Source organism: Plectropomus leopardus, chromosome 18, assembly GCF_008729295.1.
Source record: "Plectropomus leopardus isolate mb chromosome 18, YSFRI_Pleo_2.0, whole genome shotgun sequence".
Lineage (NCBI taxonomy): Eukaryota > Metazoa > Chordata > Actinopteri > Perciformes > Serranidae > Plectropomus > Plectropomus leopardus.
In genome coordinates, this window is record NC_056480.1 from 30,256,940 (window position 1) to 30,278,854 (window position 21,915).

The following is a 21,915-nucleotide window of genomic DNA, read 5'->3' on the forward strand; positions in this document are numbered from 1 at the left end:
ACTTTTACCAGTAAATTTGGCAAATCTGCAGTAGTGGATCACAGAATAAATAACTGTCTGAACTCACATGCTTAAAACCACATTGGTGAGGAAGAGAAAAGATTGTATTCAGGCAACTGTACATTGTTCAATATGCAGGAATTGCTTTTTATGTGAGCCTTTGCTGTTGCCCACCTCTACGATCATAACAGGTTACAATCCATCTGACTCAACAAATTAAACTACAAAATTGTTTCATTGTTTCTGGCTGCTGTCACCCCCGTTCTCAAAAAACCTGGATTCAACACCCACACACCGAATAACTTCTGTCCCATCTCAAATTTCCCCTTTCTGTCTAAAATTCTGGAACATGTTGTCGCCTCCCAACTTAAAACCCACCTCATCTCCTATGAACTGTTTAAACCATTTTAATCCGGTTTCTGCCCTATCACAGCACTGAAACAGCCCTCCTTAAAGTCACCAACGACCTCCTTCTCTCCTCAGACTCTGGCCACACCAATATTCTCCTCCTCCTCAACCTCACGCCAGCTTTTGACACCATAAACCACAACACTCTGCTCTCCCGCCTTGAATCCTCCCTCACCATCACTGGTACTGCCCTCTCCTAAATAAGGTCATATCTTACCAACAGACAGCAGCTCATTCACATCAGCAACTGCTCCTCCTCCCCTGCTTCTCTGTCTCAAGGCGTCCCCCAGGGCTCGGTGCTTGGTCCCCTCCTGTTCATCCTCTACATGCTCCCCCTTGGAAATATCATTCGCCGTCATGTCCCCCACTTCCACTGCTATTCTGACGACGTCCAGCTCTACATCTTCACCAAATCCATCACGTCTACAACCCACTCCACTCTGACCAACTGCCTCGCTGAAATTAAATCATGGATGCAAGCCAACTTCCTTCAACTAAACTGCAATAAATCAGATATGATTATCATCGGCCCCAAATCCCTCACTAAAACCACTCACAGCTTCCGCCTCTCCATCGACAGCTCCACCCTCTCACCTTCCCCTCACATCCGCAGCCTTTGAGTTTTTTTGGACAGCAACCTCTCCTTTGAACAACATGTCAGTCACATCACCAGAACAGCCTTTTTCACCTCAAAAACATAACTTGTCTCCACCCGTCATTCTCTTTCTCTGCCGCGGAAACTCTGATCCTTGTATTTATAACATCCAGAATCGACTACTGTAATAGCATTCTTATATGGCTCATCATCCAAAGTCCTCAATAAACTTCAATACATCCAGAACTCTGCTCACCCACTCCCGCTCCCGTGACCACATCACCACCGTCCTCCAAAAACTCCACTGGCTCCCAATCCTCCAAATTTAAAGTCCTTCTGCTCACCTACAAAGCCCTCCATAACCAGGCCCCCTCCTACCTCTCCAACCTGCACCACCACCACACCCCTTCTCGCAGCCTCCGCTCCACTGATGCCAACCTCCTCTCCACGCCACACAGGACCAAGCACCGAACCTGCGGTGACAGAGCCTGCTCCATCGCTGCCCTCTCCCTCTTGAACTCTCTCCCCGAACAGAGCCGTGACTGCTCTACCCTGTCAAACTTCAAATCCGTTCTCAAAACCCACCTCTTCAGAACTGTTTATAATGTGTGATTTTAATTCATGATTTTAACTTATGTTTTATGCCTTTTAATGTGTTGCTTGTCTGTAGTTGTAAAGCATCTTTGAGTATTTTGAAAAGCGCCATATAAATAAAATGTATTATTATTGTTATTATTATTCATGTCCAGGCCCTTGAGAACGACATATCAAAGTATTGATGTGACACCTCTGTCAGCAGGAAGCCATCATTCGTCTGTGCCCTCTGCCTGTAATTAACTAAAGCTGTGAAATACATGTGGTGACATAAAACATTTCTCTCTGAAATATAGTGTAGTACAAGTAGCACAAGAGCATGAAATTGAAATATTCAAGTCAAGGACTAGTTCAAATTGTTCTCAAGAATTGTTCTTCAGTACAGTACTTAAGTAAATATACCCAAAAACATATCATCACGGTTTAACCCATCAAGAAAAAAAAGTAATGTTTCAGTATCAGTATCTTCAGTCAGGTATTATATTTGTACCAACATGGAAACACTTGAAACGACAGAGCTACATGAAACAGCGATTCCCTCTCTTTGCTCAAATGTTTTATTGTAAAGCATTGTGGTGTCTCATGATGATGCAGCCAATGCCCTCTGTCAGTACTGTAATGAAGCTACTGTGTGCTGGCCTGTCAATGTCAATGTGAGCAGACAGCCCCTGTAGCGGCCACATTAACCACAAGCCAGGTCCTGTTACTGGTATGATGGAATGATGGAAAACAGCAAATAATCATGACAGGCAGACATGATGATGCACGTTTTATTGGACAGTTGAGAATTGCAGGGGTTATTAACTGTGTAGCAATAGAAAAAGTAGCAAGAAAGGCAGTGTGAAATAAATGACCCTGCAGCTCAGAGCACCCTTAAATACCAGACATTTTCTCATGATAATAATGTAATGTGATGAAGGCAGGTGTTCACATATAAACATGCAGAATCGTTCATTTCTATCGACTTATTTTATTTCTATTTGTTATACTTTTGTGCACTTTTTCAGTGATGGAAATTATTATCTCTGTGTGTGAGTGAGTGTGTGTTTCTGTCTGTGTGCAGCTAATCTCACAAACTACTGGACCAATCAGCATACTATTTTATGACTGGATGTTTAAGGACGTCTCCTGGTTGCAGTGATTCACAATCCTTAAAAAAATTGTGTTATTGACTGTTTTAGATCCTTAACCCTTTGAACTAGCAGGTTGTGGCTGCAAGTATTTGGGAAATCGGCACAGCAATAGACAAAAAGCCACGAGGCCCACCGGGAAGTGCGCTTTAATGCAATCCAGCATAAAATAGACGCTGGGATTGTCATGAGTGACTGCTCTGGTGGCTGTATATGGAGCGCGCCGCCTGGTGGAAATCTGCACTCTGCTAAGTGCCCTTTAGGTTTTACTGTGTTTTACAGGCTGAGTCCATACAGCAGGCCGGGTCCAATGTTGACCTGTGGCCCTTTGTTGTATGTCGTCCCCTCTCTCTCCCCCCTTTCCTGTTATCTTCCACTGTCCTATGAAATAAGGGGAAGGAAGCCAGACAGATTCTTTAAAAAAATCGGCTTGCTTAATACTCAAAACAAAGGCCCCCTCCTCTCAATAATGACTACAGTGCACATTGGAATAGACTTTTCAGTGAAGTAGGAGTGTGTCCAGAAAAAGCAGCTAAACGTTTGAAACATGAGATATTCACATGTTCATGTATAATAATAATTACAATAATGATAATAATAATAATAATAATAATAATAATAATAATAATAATAGTAATAATAATAATAATAATGATAATAATAATAATAATGATAATAATAATACACTCAATTTTATTTTTTGTCTCTCCCATGATCCCATGCATCCACATTATTGATTAAAGCCAGGCATTTATGTATGATTGCTCTATTGCATGATATTTTCTGACCTTACCAGACTGTTCTATCATTTGTCTTTACTCACTTATTCATTATATCCACATCGCTGATGACTTTTTTTTGGCCTCCAAGTGGGGAAATGGTACTAATGAAATAAATGAAATAACACAGCAGTCATTTCCACCTGATGTTAACTTGATGATTAAAAAAAAAAAATCTGAATAAGCATATATAAAGGGTTTGTTTACTGATTTTGTTATCTTGTCTCCACAGCTGTTGCCATGACAACAGACGAGGCTGAGAGTCACCAGAAGAAGCCGAGGCAGCAGGAGGAAGCCGGCCAGGACGCAGGGCCGCCCTCTCCAGAGGAGGAGCAGCTCCGGCCTCGCAACCGCAACTCTGCAAGCCGTGGCCTCTCCCGCCTCTTCTCCTCCTTCCTGAAGAGGCGCTCGCAGTGTGAGAGCGAGGCGGGAGAGAAGGAAGACAAGGACGAAGAGGAAGCTAAAGCCCCCATTGCTGACCCTGAACCTGAGCTGAGGACAGAGGGAGAGGTGGCCCTGGACCAGCACTCAGTGAGCAGTGCTGAGGCTCAGGTCAGCTACTAAGCTGTGTCTCTGTGTCTGCAGGACACCTACAGCCCTGTTCACACAGTACATGTTTAATTAGTGACTTTTATCATTCAGACATATGTATGTTACATTAGTGTTCCTCACTGTTTCATTCAGACATGGGGCAGAGAGAGTGTTCACTCACGGCCAGCATCTCTGCTAGATGCGGAAGTGATTTTTGGTTGGTGAAAGGTTGGTGGTTTGATCCCCAGCTCCTCCAGTCAACATGTTGAAGTATCCTTGAGCAACATACTGAACCCTAAATTGTTCCCGATGGCTGCTCCATCAGTGTGTGATTGAACGGTTAAAAACTCAGGATTGTACAGTGGCCTCGGCCACCACTGTATGAATATGTGTGAATGGGTGAATGTGACTCGTATGAAAGCACTTCGAGTGGTCAAATGGCTAGAAAAACCATAAAGGTGCAGGTCCTTTTACCACATTCAATTGGATATATGTGTTGAATTTTATGCCAATCAAACTTAGGGCGTCAGGGGTGTGTCATTCTGAAAATCAAATTTTTTCCCTATAATTAAAGCACTGATATTCTGCAAATTTGAGTTATATTTCTTGGGAAGCATTTGCACATCATTTCCAGTTACTGGGCCAGGTGTCATGTTTCTAGCTCATTCAAGCTCATGACAATTTGAGCTGACAACCGGCACAAATTCAGTATGGTTCTGCCTCTTCAGGGCTTGAACTCTAACAATTGTTAAGAGAAGGAAAGCAGACATGGCGGCACGCTCGCCTATCCAGCTCCTCACAGCAGAGGTGGGGGATAGAGATTTAGTTTGCTTTTATCAGTGTTTTTGGCAGCTATGTTCTCATCTGCATTGTAATGAACTATTATATTGTTCTCCAGATGCCTGGTGCACCTTTTCATTCAATAAAGTGAGAGTCGCAACATATGTATACACTTCTGTTTTCTTCCATTGTACTAGCATAACAAAGTCAGTAAGCTGTCAGAAGAGGAGTTCTCTACTGAGTCTGTGGCTGTGGTAACAGCAGCTGAATATATCATGAAATTAAAAATCATATCCCCTGTCACATAGAAAGCAAGTGAAAGATAAGGTGATCCCTGATCAGGGCAACCACTGGGTGACCTGTGTGGATGATGTGTATGGGTTGGGAAGCTGTGTGAGTGCGTCAAACAGTCCCAGCAGCAAACCAAAGTCACTGGACTGGACATTTTTTAAGGCTTGCGTGTAAAGGCGCATTGTCTATCAGAGAAAAGCAATATTTCCAACAACAGTAGGAAGGTTTCCATCACAGATTTGTGTAAAACTAAAAATTCAATAAAACACAATTGTGAGATGACTGTGTTTCCAATGAGTGATCTTCTGCAACATCTCCTCCTTCAAGTCCCACCATCTACTTCATCTTTATCCAACAAGTCATTTTTTGAAAAATGACATTATTGCTTTTAGAACAGTATTTTACACATGATGTCACACTTTCATTGAGTGGTATAATCCTATACAAATGGTACTTACTGGCCTCATGCTGGTGTCAGATTGTGTGTGCAGCGAGTGCGCGGCAGAGGAAGAAAGAGAGAAAGCGTGTGTGTGCTGATGACAGTAGGCGGGTTTCCATTACAGTTGCGCAAAACTTAAGCAATATTTTTGATGTGGATAAAATACAACAGCAGTATGACTGCGTTTCCACTGAGTGATTTTCTGCGACTTCTTCTCTGGTGATAACATTCCAAGAAGCATGGTGATGGATGTTCAAAACATCAGCATCTTTATTTCTATTGCAGCCACCACACTAGCCGTCATTATTTACAATCCAAGGCCACGTAGGCGTGTTATGGAGCCGTAATGGAAAGTTGAGCCTCTTATACGTGGGAGCGTCCACGTATGAGGAATTTCTGGGAGGTGATAGTCCACGCTTTCACAGGGGAAATTGTGGATTCAAAAACTTCCAGATGATCCACTCAACTTTTGAAGAGTTATGTGACGCAATAACACTTCTTGTAGCTCCTGCTGCATCATGAGGGAGCCAGTTCCTACTGACAGATGCATAGCCATAGCATCATGTGAGCTAGAAAAGACAAAGAAGTGTTTCCATTGCAGTTATAAGAAATAGGGCCTCTTTGAATCGCCTGAAATGCCACCTAATGTGAAAAAACTTTTTTTGTGATAAATGGTTTTTACAGGTTTTCTCTAAATTGATGTGTTTCCATTAGGCTTATATTATATTCGCAATTTCAATTTGCGCTATTTGAGGATTAATGGAAACCCACCTCGTAATTGATGAAATTCAAGCACCAAGTGATGAATTCCTCAGAGCTACAGCAGCCATCACATCATGAACCTCATGCTAGATTCACATTCTGTCCATAATCACATTACTAATGCTATAATTTCCAGTAAGGCACACATCTGCATTTATGCCATTTTAACCTGACTGTAAACACATTGATGTCTAAAGTAGTAAAATTGCCTAGAGTCAGGACTAAATGGTCACCGTGACTCATTATTAAGAGAGTGCAGACTGCGTTGTAATGACAGTGTCTTTTTCAGGCTGTCCAGATAGAGAAGAAAGAAGCAGAGGAGGAGGGTGGAAAGGATAAAGAGAACGACAAGGAGAAAGGAGAGGAGGCTGCCCTGGAGACGGAGGACAAGGACGAGGAGAGGGAGAAGGAGGAGGAGAAGAAGTCTGGTCCTGAAGGAGGCGATAAGAGAGAGGAGGAGGAGCAGAAGACGACAGAGGAGGAGGCCAAAGCTCCCAAAGCTCCACGCCGACCCAGGACCATGGAGATTAAAGTCACTCTGCTGGATGACACTCTGTATGAGTGTGAGCTGGACGTAAGAGTGATTTACATTTTACTCTTTTATGCATCAATGAAAAATCATATTTCAGATGGTTTTGTTATTTTATTTTAATATATGCAGCCACAGGCTTCAATTGAAAGTATCAAAACCTATTGATTTCATTTTTATTAGGGCTATAGTGTTTTATTGTTTTCTTTACTGGTTTGTTGTTGAATTAGAACAAAAAGCAATGGTTTTGACTTTGAGGTGCTTATTTTATAATGGCTGTTCTGGGGCTTTGGGTTCAACTAGAGCCCTGGGTGGGACTGTTTTCTTTATCCCGCTCCTGTCAGATTTCTGACCATAACAGCCCGCTCCCAGGATGCGTTACAGTCCGGCACCAGTGATATGTGTGTCCACTCCAGCCTGCCTGTTTTTTGTGAAATGCAGTGACAACAAAACAAGTGAAAATAAGTACAACAACATACAAACAGCCATAAGAGACGAAAAATGGCACATACAATAAAACTGAAGACAACAAAAGAAAACAAAGATATGGCACAGCCTTTCACTGATGGGTATAGGATATGTGGCACAAAACAAACAAACAAGCCACAATATAACAAAAAAAAGACAAAAAAAAAGACCAGAGATTTAACAAAAACACGTACACAGATGGATGAGTGAGTAAAGTGTATGTATGCGTGTGTTTGTGTGTACACACACAAACACACGCATACATACTTACACACATGTATAAGTTGAAGATTTGTGTTAGTGGTCATAGAAGAGATATTTTTATTGATTTTCGTCCAGAAGTCGGGGTTGGGAGGTAGAGACATGCCATTATCCCATTTAGTTGGCATTTTCATAATTTCTTCACTTAACCGAGAGGGTTGTAGTGTGTTGTTGGTAATGTTAAATTTTGATGTAATTAAATTTAATTGGTGGTCCTGAAGGAACTGATCTCTTCTAACCCCATACTTCTGGATTAGTATATTAAATGATATAAATTGGTTATTTCGGAATAAGCGGTGGAGGTAAGTGATGTCCTTTTGATGCCAAGATAGAAAGTAAACAGCATCTGTGCAGCTGTTGTGTTGTGCAGCTGGAAGTCTTGGTTATACTAGATTGGAGTGTGTTTACATGGTGCCAGTGATGATGTTTTCCACCAGGCTGCCAGAGTTGAGGAGATTTTGATGTTTTGAATCCAGAGAATCCTGTTAGATTGATTGTGGTAGAAAGGGGGGGGTCAGCTAGTAAGGTGATTTTACATTGGTTTTGTTTGAAGTCTAGCCATGGTAGAAGGTAGAAGGTAGATTTATTAGTCATTTATTAAACAAAGTTGAAAAAACGAGATTTCATTTGTTCTTGATCCTGCTACATCTTTGGAGTTGAAGGATGAGCTGATTAAAATCACCAGCAAGTATGAAAATTCCATCTGGTTCTTTGGGCATGTTGCTGCTGGTGGCAGCAACAGTCTTGAGTCCTTATGGCTCCCAACAGCTTGATCCGGGATGTTAGGGGTTAACCATGTCTCTGTGCAGCTTCTTGTTTGAGGAGCTACAGGCTACTGCATTTACATGCTCTGCCGTTGTCATGCTGTCTTCTGCTTTTGAGCAGCTGTCTTGTTATTGAGGTTGTGTTTTTGGGTACATTTAAATAAGTACTGTAACTGATTTTGAAAGAAATTAGTAGAAGAAGTTGGGTTCTTCTAGTCCACCTTTGTTGAGTGGTTTAAACCATTTGTCAGAGGGAGTGATGGGAAGCATTGAGAAGAATTAGTTAATCTGAGGTAGAGTTATCATTATAACTGTTGTGATATGGCCAATGAGAGTGAGTGGTAGTCTGGTCCAGCGTTTGAAATCATCTTTTATGTTTTCCAGCAGAGGGGTGTTATTGAGGTTGAACAGTTCTGATAGCCTGGAGGAAATGTTTATGCCTAAATACGATATTGCCAGTGTGAAGTGGTAGGGTGGGATCCTGGGCTGCAGAATCCCAGGTGTGTTTTGACAGTGGTGGGTTTATTCCAGTTCATTGTGTAGTGTGAGATGTGGAGAGGTCTGTAATGCTTTTGAATGTTTCTTGTAGAGTAAGTATGACAATAAATCTTCAGCATATAGGGTAATGTTTGTTCTGAATTATCATCCTGGATTCCTTTGATTTTATTGTTTGTCTATACAGCTGCTGCAAGTGGTTTAATAAAAATTGCAAATAAAGATGGAGCCTGGTTCCCCGATGAAGTGTGAAGCTTGGTGAGGTGATACCATTGGTGATTATTGTGGCCCTATAGGTGAAGTGTACAGTGTTGTTATCCAATGGCTGAACGACTCCCCAAAACCAAACTTACAGAGGGTGCTAAATAAAAAAAAAAACAATTTACTTTGTCAAATGCTTTTTCTGCATCTAATGACATGATGATAGTTTTACTTTGTTTTTGTTGTTATCTGTTGATTAAGTTAAATAGCCTATGGATGTTATCTGGAGCATGTCTGTTTTTGATGAAGCCTGTCTGGTCGGGCTGGATTAGTAGTGGGATGACTGTTTCTATTCTTGTTGCAAGTGGTTTTGTATTAATTTTTAAGTCGGTGTTAATTAATGAGAGTGGACACTGGGTCGGATTGGGTCTTTATTGGGTTATAATAATTGTGTCATTACAGCGTTGTTCATGGTAGAGATAAAGGTAGATGTAGAGGTTAAATTCTGTAGTTATTCTATTAAATAATGGTGACAGTATGTTCTAGAAATGTTTGTAGAATTCTGCAGAAAATCCATCTGGTCTGGATGACATCATTTTTTATTTCTGTTTAAATTAACAATAGGCTACATCACTTTATCTGTAGTTTTCAGCTTCAGCATTTTAGTTTTACTTTATTATTCTCCCTATTTTAGATTTGCTCTCCTCATTATGAACACACCCGTCAGTGCATCAGCGCTCCATGCATCGTCTCTTTTATTTGTATCTTTGTTATATCATCGCCCTAAAAGATATTTGGCCAAGACAGCTACTGTTTTGTCTTAAAAAACTTCTATTATGCAAAACTGTGTTGTTGCCTCTTGCCTGTTTAGACATACAAAGTGTTTAAAGCGGCTTTGTCTCTGAGAGACAGCTTACCCTGACCGGGGAGCATGGAGCAGGAGTGTCGCCTCAACCCCAAGGTGTCAGCTTTGTGGCCGTTGAACAAGAACACTTTGCTTGACTTCTCACAAACTTCAGCTCCTTCTCCTCTTTGTTAAGAGCTATTTTGAAGTTATTTCACACATCCAATTTTCCTTGCATTCCTTTTCTTTTTTTGTAGTAAACCCCAGCTTTGATTTTCTTCTCAGCTTCACTCGGTGTTTCCCTTCTGCTGGCAACCCAGGACCCACTGGTTTTTTTTTTACCTCCGCCAGCAGCAATGTTAACACCACTTGCTCCTGCAAGATTTGGGTTGGGTCCTTTGGATCCCTCTCCCAATGCAGGGCTCTACTTTCAACCAACCTCAGTGCAACAACAGTGACTTATTAGGGCTGTCAGCTTCACTCCTTCTCCTACCTCTTTTAAGAATTGTAAACCTCAGTGGGCCTCATTCACAAACAGTGCGTATGCACAAATCTGTGCTTAAACTGTGTGTACTCACGTTTTACGCACAAATCTGTGATTCATCAAACAAATTTAGAACTGCCTCATATCATGCATATGCACAAATGATGAACTGTCTTATAAAATGTAAACAAACACCTTATAACTAAATGCACAGCATATTAAAACCACATTCGTTAAAAAAAGGCTTTGATAGACAGCAATGTCTAAAACCATTAATTTACTAATTTACCAACTGAGGCACTTATTTCACCCTCTTCCTTTCATCCTCCTCAATTATTGTCATAATCAAAATGATCCACATTAAAAAACCAAGTGACCCAGGCCCAGCTTAAAGTGGGGTATATTAGACTTGAATCTCCCTGTAAGGTTGGCAACTCCACCAATATTAGTGCCATGAAATAATAATAATAATAATAATAATTATAATACTAATCATTATTATTATTATTAACAGGGCATGGAAATTTTGGATCTCTCTCCGAGCAGGTGTAAAAATCTCAAATCTAACCTTGCCGGGAGAGACTGCAGCCTGTGCGTTCAGCAGAGAGGCATCAGAGACCGACATGTTTTAACGTGTTTGACAGTGACAAACAGCTGATCAGCTGTTTCTGACTGCCGTTACAGTCACAGGCGCTCACTGACGGTCTGACACTGGTGTGTGTGCCTTTAATATGTGCACAGAGACAACTTACCGCTTTCTCCATGATACACCTCTGAGCAAACGGATTTCCTTTATAAGGAGAAATGGGGCAGCGGTATATATGTCATTTTAGAATGATTCTGATTCACCAAGATACACACATATATAGGAACAAAATCAGCTGGTACGCACGTCATGAATCCGACCGTAATTTTGCGGGCGCACTTATTTTATGCGCAGAGTAAGCACGTTTCTACACACATAGTAGTGAATAAGGCCCATTGGCAGCATATTTTTCCTTGTCTTTTTGGTATTACCAACACCTTAAGCTCTGCGCCTTCACTGAACACTGATTGGATAAACTTTTTGTCCACAGTCCTTTTATGAATGATATTCTGCAGATGTCCTGAAGGAACTTCTTATCTTTTCCATATGGACCACCACACCATCTGAAATCTGAATCTTCAGCCGGAGACAGTCATCTATTAGAGCTAAAACGGCACGCCTTAATGGATCCTCAACAGAACACCAGAAAAAGGTGTTTTAATGTTTAATGTGAAGGAAAGGCTCATTGTGGCTCCAGCCTCATGTCAGAACAGTTGTCTCCTCGGTCGAGTCCCTGCTTCAGTCTGAAGCTAACAGCTGCTGGGGCAGGGACAGTCGTGTGAGGGGCCACTGCTCCAGAGGGACAGTCATGTGAGAGGAGCCACTGCTCCCTCGGATGTTCAGCATGTTGCTCAACACTTTGCCCTGTATGTGATGTGAGATTGTCTGATGTTGAATGATTCACTGTCTTGTCCCTGTTTGCACACGTGTCAGAAACATGCAAAAGGCCAGGAGCTGTTCATGAAGGTGTGTGACCACCTGAACCTGCTGGAGAAAGACTACTATGGTCTGATCATCTGGGAGACGCCTAACATGAAGGTGAGCTGTATTTGAACTATCTTTACTAAGTGTTCGTACAATCCCAACCTCAGTGGTGTTTCATGATTTCAAACCTGATGTTACTCTCATTTTCTTGATCAGACCTGGATGGACCTGACCAAGGAAATCCGTAGGCAGGTCCAAGGTAAGCACAACTTTTCACAAAAATACAGATGAGTTTCTAATATATGTTTACAGCTGTTTCATTACACCTTCCTTTTCTTCCTCAAGGTGCCAACTATAATTTCACCTTCAATGTGAAATTTTATCCACCTGACCCAGCGCAGCTGTCTGAAGACATAACAAGGTACTGCATGGCTTCCAGGGATTTTGTCAATTGCTGAATACAAACATTGTTTTATTGTATCAAAGCTCACTGTGGACATGTTTCTCCCTCCGGATGAGCTGAAGAGTAGGATACTGCATAGGGTATTGTGTCATTTTAGAAGTGCAGTATGATTATTAAGAGTAATGATGTCCAATCATGTTATTAACAAACCAATAGAATAAGTGCCAGAATTCTCATTCATTCTGAAACAATGAATGTATTTAATGCATGCAATCTATACCAAGGACAGTAAGCTTATATTTCCATGTTTCATTGCTTTTTAAAATGATAGTTGCTACATATTATTTGATATCTAAAGGTAACTTATTACAACTCCTGTCACCACTCTACCTAAAGTTACAAGGTCCCATGTAGGGGTGCAATAATCGATTTGATTTGATCTTAATAAGTAATCACACGTAACATAAAGTTATCCTATGGACTATAAAGAATGTGGTACTTACTTAGACATAAGCTTACCATTTAACATTATACAATAAATGCAAAACAAGATAGAATTATAAAGTTGATTACGGGATTACAGGAAACTAAGGCCAATGGATAGCAGTATGGCTCCATCACAGGAAAGGAATAAAATATAATTTAAATAATAAAAATATGGGAGTTGGTTCTACTTACTCATTAAAACACAGAGATGAACTTTGACCTAATAGGAGAAAAATTAGGGACCTAGGTTTACCTTAATTCACAATTTTGTCCAAGTGGTCATGTTAAATGCTGGTCTCAACAAAAGTAATGTAGAATGAGTTTACAACATGTCCTGCCTTTGTCATCTCAGCAGAGGGGAAGAGGACATGAGAGGGGAGAACATGTGTTTGTTTGTCAGTGTGTGTGTGGACTGAGACAAAAAAAGAGACAGAGAGAGACAGACAGATACAGAGGATTAAATTTCAGAATGAGGGTCAACATTTAATCCTGTGGGCCCTTCTCAAATTGTTGGTGAAATGTGTTTCCAGTCCTCTGCACTAAACGTCAGACCTTGTGTCAAAGAAGGGTGATAATCAATTGTTCTTATATGCCTGAATGACCTCAGGAGTTCATTTGGATGTCTTGACACCCTGGTGTGAACTGGAAGAGACCCCACAAAACTTTTATCTCTCATGGCATCTTGAGCAGGAAAGCGTCAAAGGCTGACACTTTTGTGGCTTAAAAGCAGAACCTGTTTGCAGATGTCAACTGGGCAGTCTCAACACCGTTAATTTAGAACCTTCTGTTAACTCCTCTGGGTTCATAAAACAGCTTCTCTTGACGTGTCCCCCATTTGTACAGGGAAAGTTGAGCTCTGGAGTTCCCCAGAGGGAAAATGTAAAGACCACGCCATGGCAGTCTGTTACAAAAGATTCAACATAATATGGCATTGTTATGAAACCTGTGATTTACACCCCTGTTTCTGTGTTGATGTTAAACCTGTAATCCAACAGTTCAGGGGCTTGTGCAGATGAGATGAGTTGAGCAGAAAACCCCAGTCTTGATGTTTGATTAGAAGTTTGATATAAAATGATCTGTAATTAATTGGAACTCCACACATGTGCTGATTTTTTGTGCATGCCAGGTACTACCTGTGTCTCCAGCTGCGGAAGGACATTCTTCAGGGCCGCCTTCCCTGCTCCTTTGTCACACTGTCCCTGCTGGGCTCCTATGCCTTGCAGTCCGAGCTGGGGGAGTACGACCCAGAGGTGCATGGTGAAGATTACGCCAAGGATATGAAAATGGCACAGGGTCAGACCAAGGAGCTGGAGGACAAAATGATAGAGCTGCACCGCACGTACAGGTCAGAACACTGCCTCAGTCAACCAGTGGAGCAACAGCAGTTTACCTTCTTCACAGAATCCAAACAACAAGTGGCTTTATGAAACAATTCTGTTACAAGCCAAGCCCTGTTTTCATGTTACAGAAGTAACAGTACATTGACATCGTCTGCAGAATGTTAAGTAAAAAAAGTACTAATGAAAGTGTGTTCTAGATAAGCAGCATTATAAACTTCAATCATTAATACATCCAAATCATATGTTGTGTACATGAAATGTTAATTTAAAAATAACTAGTAAATGTAGTAGTAAGACAAATGAAGAAGAGTACAATATCCAGTTTTACACAATCATTAATAAAATAAGCCATTTAATTCAATTCAGTTTTATTTCTAAAGCCCATTATCACAAATCACAGTTTGCCTCAAACCCCCCCCCCCCCCCCCCCCCCCCCCCCCCCCCCCCCCCACAAAAAAAAACCCCTGTAACAATGAAAAAAAAAATTGTAGAAACCCTTAGGAAAAGCGACAGAGGAGGGATCCCTTTTCCACAATGGACAGACATGCAATCAGTGTCATAAAGAACAATACAATTACGGTAAAATACAAGTTTAAACGTGTGTACTACATGTAGGTAAATGCACTTCACCGTTACTTTTGATGATGCCATGCAACAGAACTGACTATGTAATTATTATTGTAAGCAGACATAAAGTATATTACAATGGAAGGCTTGGAGAAAGGATTAACCAGAGGTGACAGCCTCACCTGCTCCCCTAAAAAAAAGCTCAGTTTTGAGTAATTTAATGAGTGAAATAATAATAAAGTTGATTTGAGGTGCTCTGGCTGATGACTGTTACCTGTTCTGATACTTTATATGTAAAAGCTGGCTGTCAAAATCACACCACTGTCAATATTTCTATCACAGCACCTCCATAGTCAGTAACTAAAGGTTTTGTGGGATTCATGCTGTGGTTGTTATGGCAGATCAATGAGTCCAGCCCAGGCAGACCTGATGTTCCTGGAAAACGCCAAGAAACTCTCCATGTATGGAGTGGACCTCCACCAGGCCAAGGTGAGCAGCTTTTCTGCTTCTCAGCTGCTCTTCATTGATTATAGCTGGAAAAGGTGTCCAGTAAGTAGTAAGCCATCCTTGTTTTCCAGTGGTGACTTTAAATCCAAGTATGCATTATAAATAAAAATAAGATACAGTCACTTATAGAAGTATTTCAAAGCTGGGAAGATGGTCTTTTCATAAAACTAGGCTGTCTCTGCAGTAAAAAGATGCAAATACTTGGCCAGAAAAAAACAGAGGAAATTGCCATTTGTATTCACTTTTCCTGCAGAAGAAGAAAACCTTCAATTCAGAAATTCAGAAATTAAAAAATATTTTTTTTTTTTAAATTTCTGGTAAAATTAGAGCTGAGAGCAGGCAGCAGGGAGATTGAGTTGCTGGTGAGATGAATGGAAGTTTACCACATTTCACTTACACATGCATTGTTATGATACAAAGCTGGCTGAGAATTGGCAAAGTATCTCTGTTATCTGAGTAGGAATGTAATTTTTTCCTTCTAAAGCTCCATGAAAACAAACAGGATAGATGTAAAAAGAAAACCCTGATGTGTGTACAGCTTTGTGTCTTTTTGTGTTTTTAATTCCGTGCATCAGAGAGCGTGCCTGCCTGGCCTCAACAGCAGCAAGACATGTGACTTGGGAGGTTTAAAGCCAAAATCAGGTCAATATATTTGTGTCTGAGCAGGGATTTAAGCAAATATGGAGGGAGGACTTGCAGTGGCTTGTACTGCCTCCCTGTGGACGATGGAGAGAAGTACCAGGGAGTTGGATCAAAAAAGCTTCTGTGGAAGATGGAAATACAGCAGAGTACTATTTTTCTTTTCACAGTGGCTGTAATTGGTAGTACTACATACAGTGATAAACATTTCAAACCCATGCTGTGTGCTGATGTCATCATAGATTTTTTTGTGTTTTCATTTATCACAACTGCAGAAGCAATAAATTATGATGTAAAAGGAAATTTGGCTTCAAATACTTACAGAAATACAAAAAGAAACTTATCAAAGCAAATCCACTTACAATATGTGCAAGTGTCCACACCTAACTTAATTACTTTTCAGTTACAAATAACAAAAAATCCAGTGTAGATTGGTATTGAACAATATAGACCACTTTCCAGTCATCATTTTCCACACATTTCTTATGAGCCCACTCTCAGTGTGTGGTGGTGTATTTATCTGTTGACACTCTGCCCTCTGCTGGATTTTCTTATTCTCTTCTTATTTTGTTGTGTTCGGAACCCTCCTGTTCACATCCTGCAGGCGAGGTTGAGACTTGAAATCAGGGAGCGACCAGGTGCCAGACTGTGTGCAGCAGCATCCAACAGTAATTGTGGACACAGCACAGGAAGAACACAAATATAGCAAAAGAGAGTGAATCTGGATTTGGCTTCCAATTTCACCAGCACTTTTGTTTCCAAAGTAATTACAATTCCTGCATATTATACCTTTAATGAATGAATCTGCATGACCCTTAGATACAACTTTAAAATTAGATTAAAAGCAGGAGAAATATATGTTTAAAATGAAGTACGTTACTTTATATATTGGGGTTCCAAAAGCCTGCAAATTTCCAGTTTCCCAGGCTTGTAAATACTTTGGAATTAACAGTGTTTTGTAGAAGTTTTGAATATACCTTGTTTTGGCTATTATTTAAAACATGTTATTAAAATCCAGAAATATGTCTTCCATTATCTAAAATGTATTCCTGGATTACAAACTAAAAAAGTAGTTAAGTTGTGGTTCACACTGAATTATGTCAAACAGTAGTGTCACAAAGAGCGCATCAAGAAATGATGGATCAGGAGAATTTTTATCCCAGACTGAAACTGGACCGCACCAGACATGAGAGCCACCTCTTTAGGAGATCTCTGTCCAATCCTTTGGTCCATACCAGAGTTTGAAGGACAGCTTTAAACAGACAGGAACAGATAGGCTTACACCAAACACCAATGTCTTTGAATCAAAGCTGATGAGTTGGATGTGAAAGTACCCTAAACCCACATTTAGGCCTTCTGTCACAAACAGTGGTTGCTGTGCTTTGCTGTTACACCACAAGCACACTGCAGCAGTCTGTTGGACCTGAAGGTTTCAGTTTTTGTTGAGTTGGTTGGACTGACAGTTTCCGTATCAGCTGTGAGAAACTCCCTTGAGAGCAGTGGAACCTGCGCTGCTAGGTGATACTTAATTTGGCACGTGTTAACTGAGACACAGAGCACACATTAAGGGGCTGTTACATGGCAATGGCTCTTGCATGAAATGTTAAACTTTTGGGCGTTTTGGGGGCCTAAAATGGAAACTTTTGAAATGGACTTCCAGAGTGTAATTTTTTGAAATCGTCACCCCTTCTGTTGACGTGTAAACTGGCAATGCGCTGATCCTGTGAGAACAGTGACGTCAAGGCTGCACTTCAGGCATGCACATTACGTTTCAAACAAACAGCCCAAGTGTAAGTAGGAGGACAGCAAGAGCAATAATGGCAGACTACCGAGGTGTGTTTGTGCTGCTGAATCTACTGAGGTTATTGACGCTCCTCCAGCAAAGTGCCAATTTGATGCACCACCACTGTGTGTTTGCCATTGTATACTTGTTTGTTTATGCTTGCTGCTCTGTAGAAGAACGCCTTTCTGTGCATGTGGTCTTCTTCTATGGTGTGCCATTATAAAGTTCCTGGCATGCATACTACAGCATTTTAGGTTGTTTTTGCTGATCTGTGTACACGAGGATCGTTCTCACAATGTTATATGAACACAGATATTTTTAAAAATACAATACAACACATCTTTTCATACTTCTTTAATCTGTCACCCATTTAAAGTCTTTCCTCATCTTTTTGGTAATTTCAGATTCCCTTAAAAGGTCTCAGTTTTCTGAAGTCTGCATGTCCTGTTGTCAGTCAATGGATCTCTCTCTGTCTCTCTGGGTGTCTCTGTAAGGATCTGGACGGTGTGGACATCATGCTGGGGGTTTGCTCCAGCGGTCTGATGGTTTACAAAGACAAACTTAGGATCAACCGTTTCCCCTGGCCCAAAGTCCTCAAGGTGTCATACAAACGCAGCAGCTTCTTTATCAAGATAAGACCATCTGAGGTACACAAGGTTTTTGTACCAACTAATTTTCGCCCACCTGAACCATGAATAAAACCATGGTGCTTATTTCTCCAGTCCTGTCTTTGTGTTTCTTGTTTGAATAGGTGGAACAGTATGAGAGTGCTATCGGCTTCAAACTACCCAACTACAAGGCAGCCAAGAAGCTGTGGAAAGTGTGTGTAGAACATCACACCTTCTTCAGGTAGGGGTTTGTATTCTTGAAGTTAGTCCATCACATGGCTGCACAGGGTTTTTGTTAAAGGACATGTGGACATTCTGCTCACTGCCTGACCCAGAGTCAGAACAGAAAATCAGTATCAGTGATGTTTGTCTGCAGGCTGACCTCTACTGAGATGGCCACCACTCCCAGGAAGTTCCTGGCGTTGGGCTCTAAGTTTCGCTACAGTGGTCGGACTCAGGCTCAGACCAGACAGGCCAGCTCTCTGATCGACAGACCAGCTCCTTTGTTCCAGCGCTCGTCCAGCAAGAGAAACTCACGCAGCCTAGATGGAGGTACGTTCTTCCTCTTCCACCTGCTTTTTGTGCTGTTTCAAAGGGCTTTCACACTACAAGTCACATTCACCCATTCACACACACATTCACACACTGGTGGCAAAGGCTAGCATACTGTATAAGGTGCCACCTGTTACTCAGTTTTTAACCATTCACTCACACACTGATGGAACAGCCATCAGGAGTTCAGTATATTGCCAAAGGATTCTTGGACATGTACACTGGAGGAGCAGTGGATCGAACTGCTACCCTCTGATTGGAGGATGACCCACTCTTCCTCTGAGCCACAGCTGCCCCAACTTGTGTTCTTCTTTTTAACTACACTTCATGGCTGCCACGTTTATTATGTGTTCCTCTAGAGTGTTTGTTGCAGGTGATAAGCATCTCTCTGTGACGTGGAAGGGTTTAAAGACAAAAGTTATACAGCAGCAGCAGAATACAGTGATGCTCAGTGGCAGACTGGTTAGAGCACATGTCCACACACCTTGCATGGTCAGTGTTTCAACTTCAGCCCTTTTTGAAGCAGTTTGATTCATATTAGCTGTCCTGTAGGAAAGGCATTTTCTAGTTTTCATTGTGGTGCTTAAAGCCAGGTCCCCTGTGCGTGCCCTGGCTCAGGATGTATCCTTCTGGCTCTGAAACTGATATCCACAGCTTCCAATACACTGAGCAGCTTGTGTAGGTCGACTCCCTCGACCTGTGCAAGCCTGTACACAGCGTGGCATGCAGATAGACCTGAACAAAATCCAGCTGGAGGGGAGCAGCTATTGGAAGAAGCAACATATTTATAATCCCATTTATCTGCCTTCAGGATAAGGCATGGTGAACATCACAAACTCTTCAGAGACCCTACAGAGGATCTACCTAACTCCAGCCTGAGCAAACCACTAATTCAGCAGCTTCAACACTGGATGAGGAAATGTGGACATAGACCACAGATGTTCCTGTCCACTGTCCAAGCCACTTGGTTGTGCAACACAATGTCACATTTGGTGTTTAAGTTAAGAGCAAGAGTAATTTTCTAACATTTCTGATTACTCAATTAACTGGAACAAAACATCCATCCTTCCGCTACATAGCATTAGCTGGGATGTGGCAGCCCACACACCTCATATTCCCCTTTGCACTGAACACCCCGACTTGGAATAACCCGGAATTTCTCAGTAATAAGAAACCACTCAACTTTCGCGCTTGGTCAGAAAAAAGCATCATGCACCTCAAGTACATCTTCCATAATAACACATTGGTTTCATTTTCCTACCTGGTCCAGAAGTACAGCATCAGGAGTAATCAATTCCTTGAATATTTACAATTTAAATCATGCATCCAATCCAAATCCAACATTATAACCTCAGACCTCGATCTTCCCACCTCATCATCTGATCTACTTAACGTCCTCACCTCCCGAAGTAAATAGCTCTCCAAAATGTATAGATTAATATCACAGTCAGATCAAACAATTTCCATTCCGTTTGTAAAATGGCGGTCGGATCTTATGATCACTCTTGATGCTGTCTTCTGAAAACAAATATGTAAAAACATCTATTTCATGACTAAAAATGCTAAAAACATACAACTCATATAATACAAAATGCTCCACAGATATCACTACACGGGTCAGAAAAAGTCCAGAATTTGATTTGCACCAGAAAAATGCACACTGCACACAAAACAGCCCAGACAATTACATTCACACCATCTGGAATTGTACACCAGTCAAACATTTTTGGGAAAAGAATCACTATCACAGAATCACTATCATCACCGCATCCCACTGTCCCCATCGCTCTGTGTGCCAGGCGATATCGCCAACATAAACCTGAACAAAACAAGTATTTAGTATTAGTATTTCTGCTGTCCTCATTACCTTTGCTGTCATTTTTATTATTGCTATTTTTATTATTATTATTATAGTAATATTCTGATTGTTATTGACATAACTATTATTCATAATAATATAATTATAGTGAAGCTAAGACAGAGAGGAGGAGAAAAAATATACATATATGCTTTTGTATAGCCTATAAATATTAGTTTATTGTTATTATTATTACTCATCCCTCATAGTAATTATTTAATTATTTATATAATTATTACTGCCATTATATAGGCTCCGCCTTGGATCCCTGGTGGTCTAGGGTGGGCCAGGCCCGCCCTCTGCAGGGCAATTTGGGTGGTGGACGGGCTGACTGCGTGGGCCCTGTGCTCGTGTCTCTCTCTGCCCCGGTTTTATGCACTGGACTGGTTCCGTGTTGCACACCCCAGGGGAAGGGAAGAAGGGAAGAAAAAAAACAAACAAAACAAAAAACGACAACAAACAAACGCAAAAAAACAACACAAGACTAGAACAAGTGGGCATGTGTGCAGAGCCAGCTGTAGGGCTGGCTTGCACTACATTTGACCACTTTTTTTTTTATACCACACATTTAGACATAGACCTATGTATCTATTAGGAAAGAAGGAAAAACAACAAACAAAGAAAAGAAAACCCACATAAGAATAGGGCAAGTGGTTATGCATGTAGGGGCTGGCCATGGGACTAGTTTGCACTGCATTGCACCACACATTTAGACATAGGCCCACATATCTATTGCGAAAAAGGAAATATGTTTGTGTGTATGTATGTATGTATGTATGTATGTATATTCAATTCAGTTCAATTTTATTTATAAAGCCCTTTATCACAAAACACAGTTTGCCTCAGAGGGCTTTACAGCATACGACATCCTTCTGCCCTTAGACCTTCACATTGTCTAAGGAAAAACTCCTGAGTGGCCTGGGTGGTTGGCCGAGGACTGGGGGTGGCTGTGCCCTGTGGCTCCCTCCTCTGGTATCTACTGGCTGCGGCTGTGGGTCGTCCTGCATGGTGGCCGTGGTGGGATCGAAGACCCAAATTAATGCCCCCCAATTTTATTTTAACTGATGATGAGAGCAACAATGATCATCATTATTATTTTTCTTCTTCTTCTTCTTCTTCTTCTTCTTCTTCTTCTTCTCTTCTTCTTCTTCTTCTTTCTTCTTCTTCTTCTTCTTCTTCTTCTTCTTCTTCTTCTTCTTCTTTCTTCTTCTTCTTCTTCTTATTATTATTATTATTATTATTATTATTATTATATTATTATTATTATTATTTATTATTATTATTATTATAACCTTCTTTATTTGCTG

The 21,915-nt window shown here is 41.0% G+C and overlaps 1 protein-coding gene across 5 annotated transcripts in view; it reads left to right on the plus strand.

The window, feature by feature from the left end:
• The window catches only part of epb41a (erythrocyte membrane protein band 4.1a), a 100,990-nt gene that overhangs the window by 21,658 nt on the left and 57,417 nt on the right, over nucleotides 1–21,915 (plus strand). For all 5 annotated transcript variants that reach the window (XM_042506789.1, XM_042506790.1, XM_042506791.1 and 2 more), the window contains exons 2-11: nucleotides 3,739–4,058; nucleotides 6,599–6,883; nucleotides 11,875–11,979; nucleotides 12,082–12,124; nucleotides 12,211–12,286; nucleotides 13,881–14,099; nucleotides 15,063–15,150; nucleotides 18,085–18,237; nucleotides 18,342–18,439; nucleotides 18,575–18,750. In XM_042506789.1, the coding sequence (XP_042362723.1) occupies nucleotides 3,747–4,058; nucleotides 6,599–6,883; nucleotides 11,875–11,979; nucleotides 12,082–12,124; nucleotides 12,211–12,286; nucleotides 13,881–14,099; nucleotides 15,063–15,150; nucleotides 18,085–18,237; nucleotides 18,342–18,439; nucleotides 18,575–18,750 (1,555 nt within the window). In that variant the 5' untranslated portion in view covers nucleotides 3,739–3,746. The remainder of the gene's footprint in view (nucleotides 1–3,738; nucleotides 4,059–6,598; nucleotides 6,884–11,874; nucleotides 11,980–12,081; nucleotides 12,125–12,210; nucleotides 12,287–13,880; nucleotides 14,100–15,062; nucleotides 15,151–18,084; nucleotides 18,238–18,341; nucleotides 18,440–18,574; nucleotides 18,751–21,915) is intronic.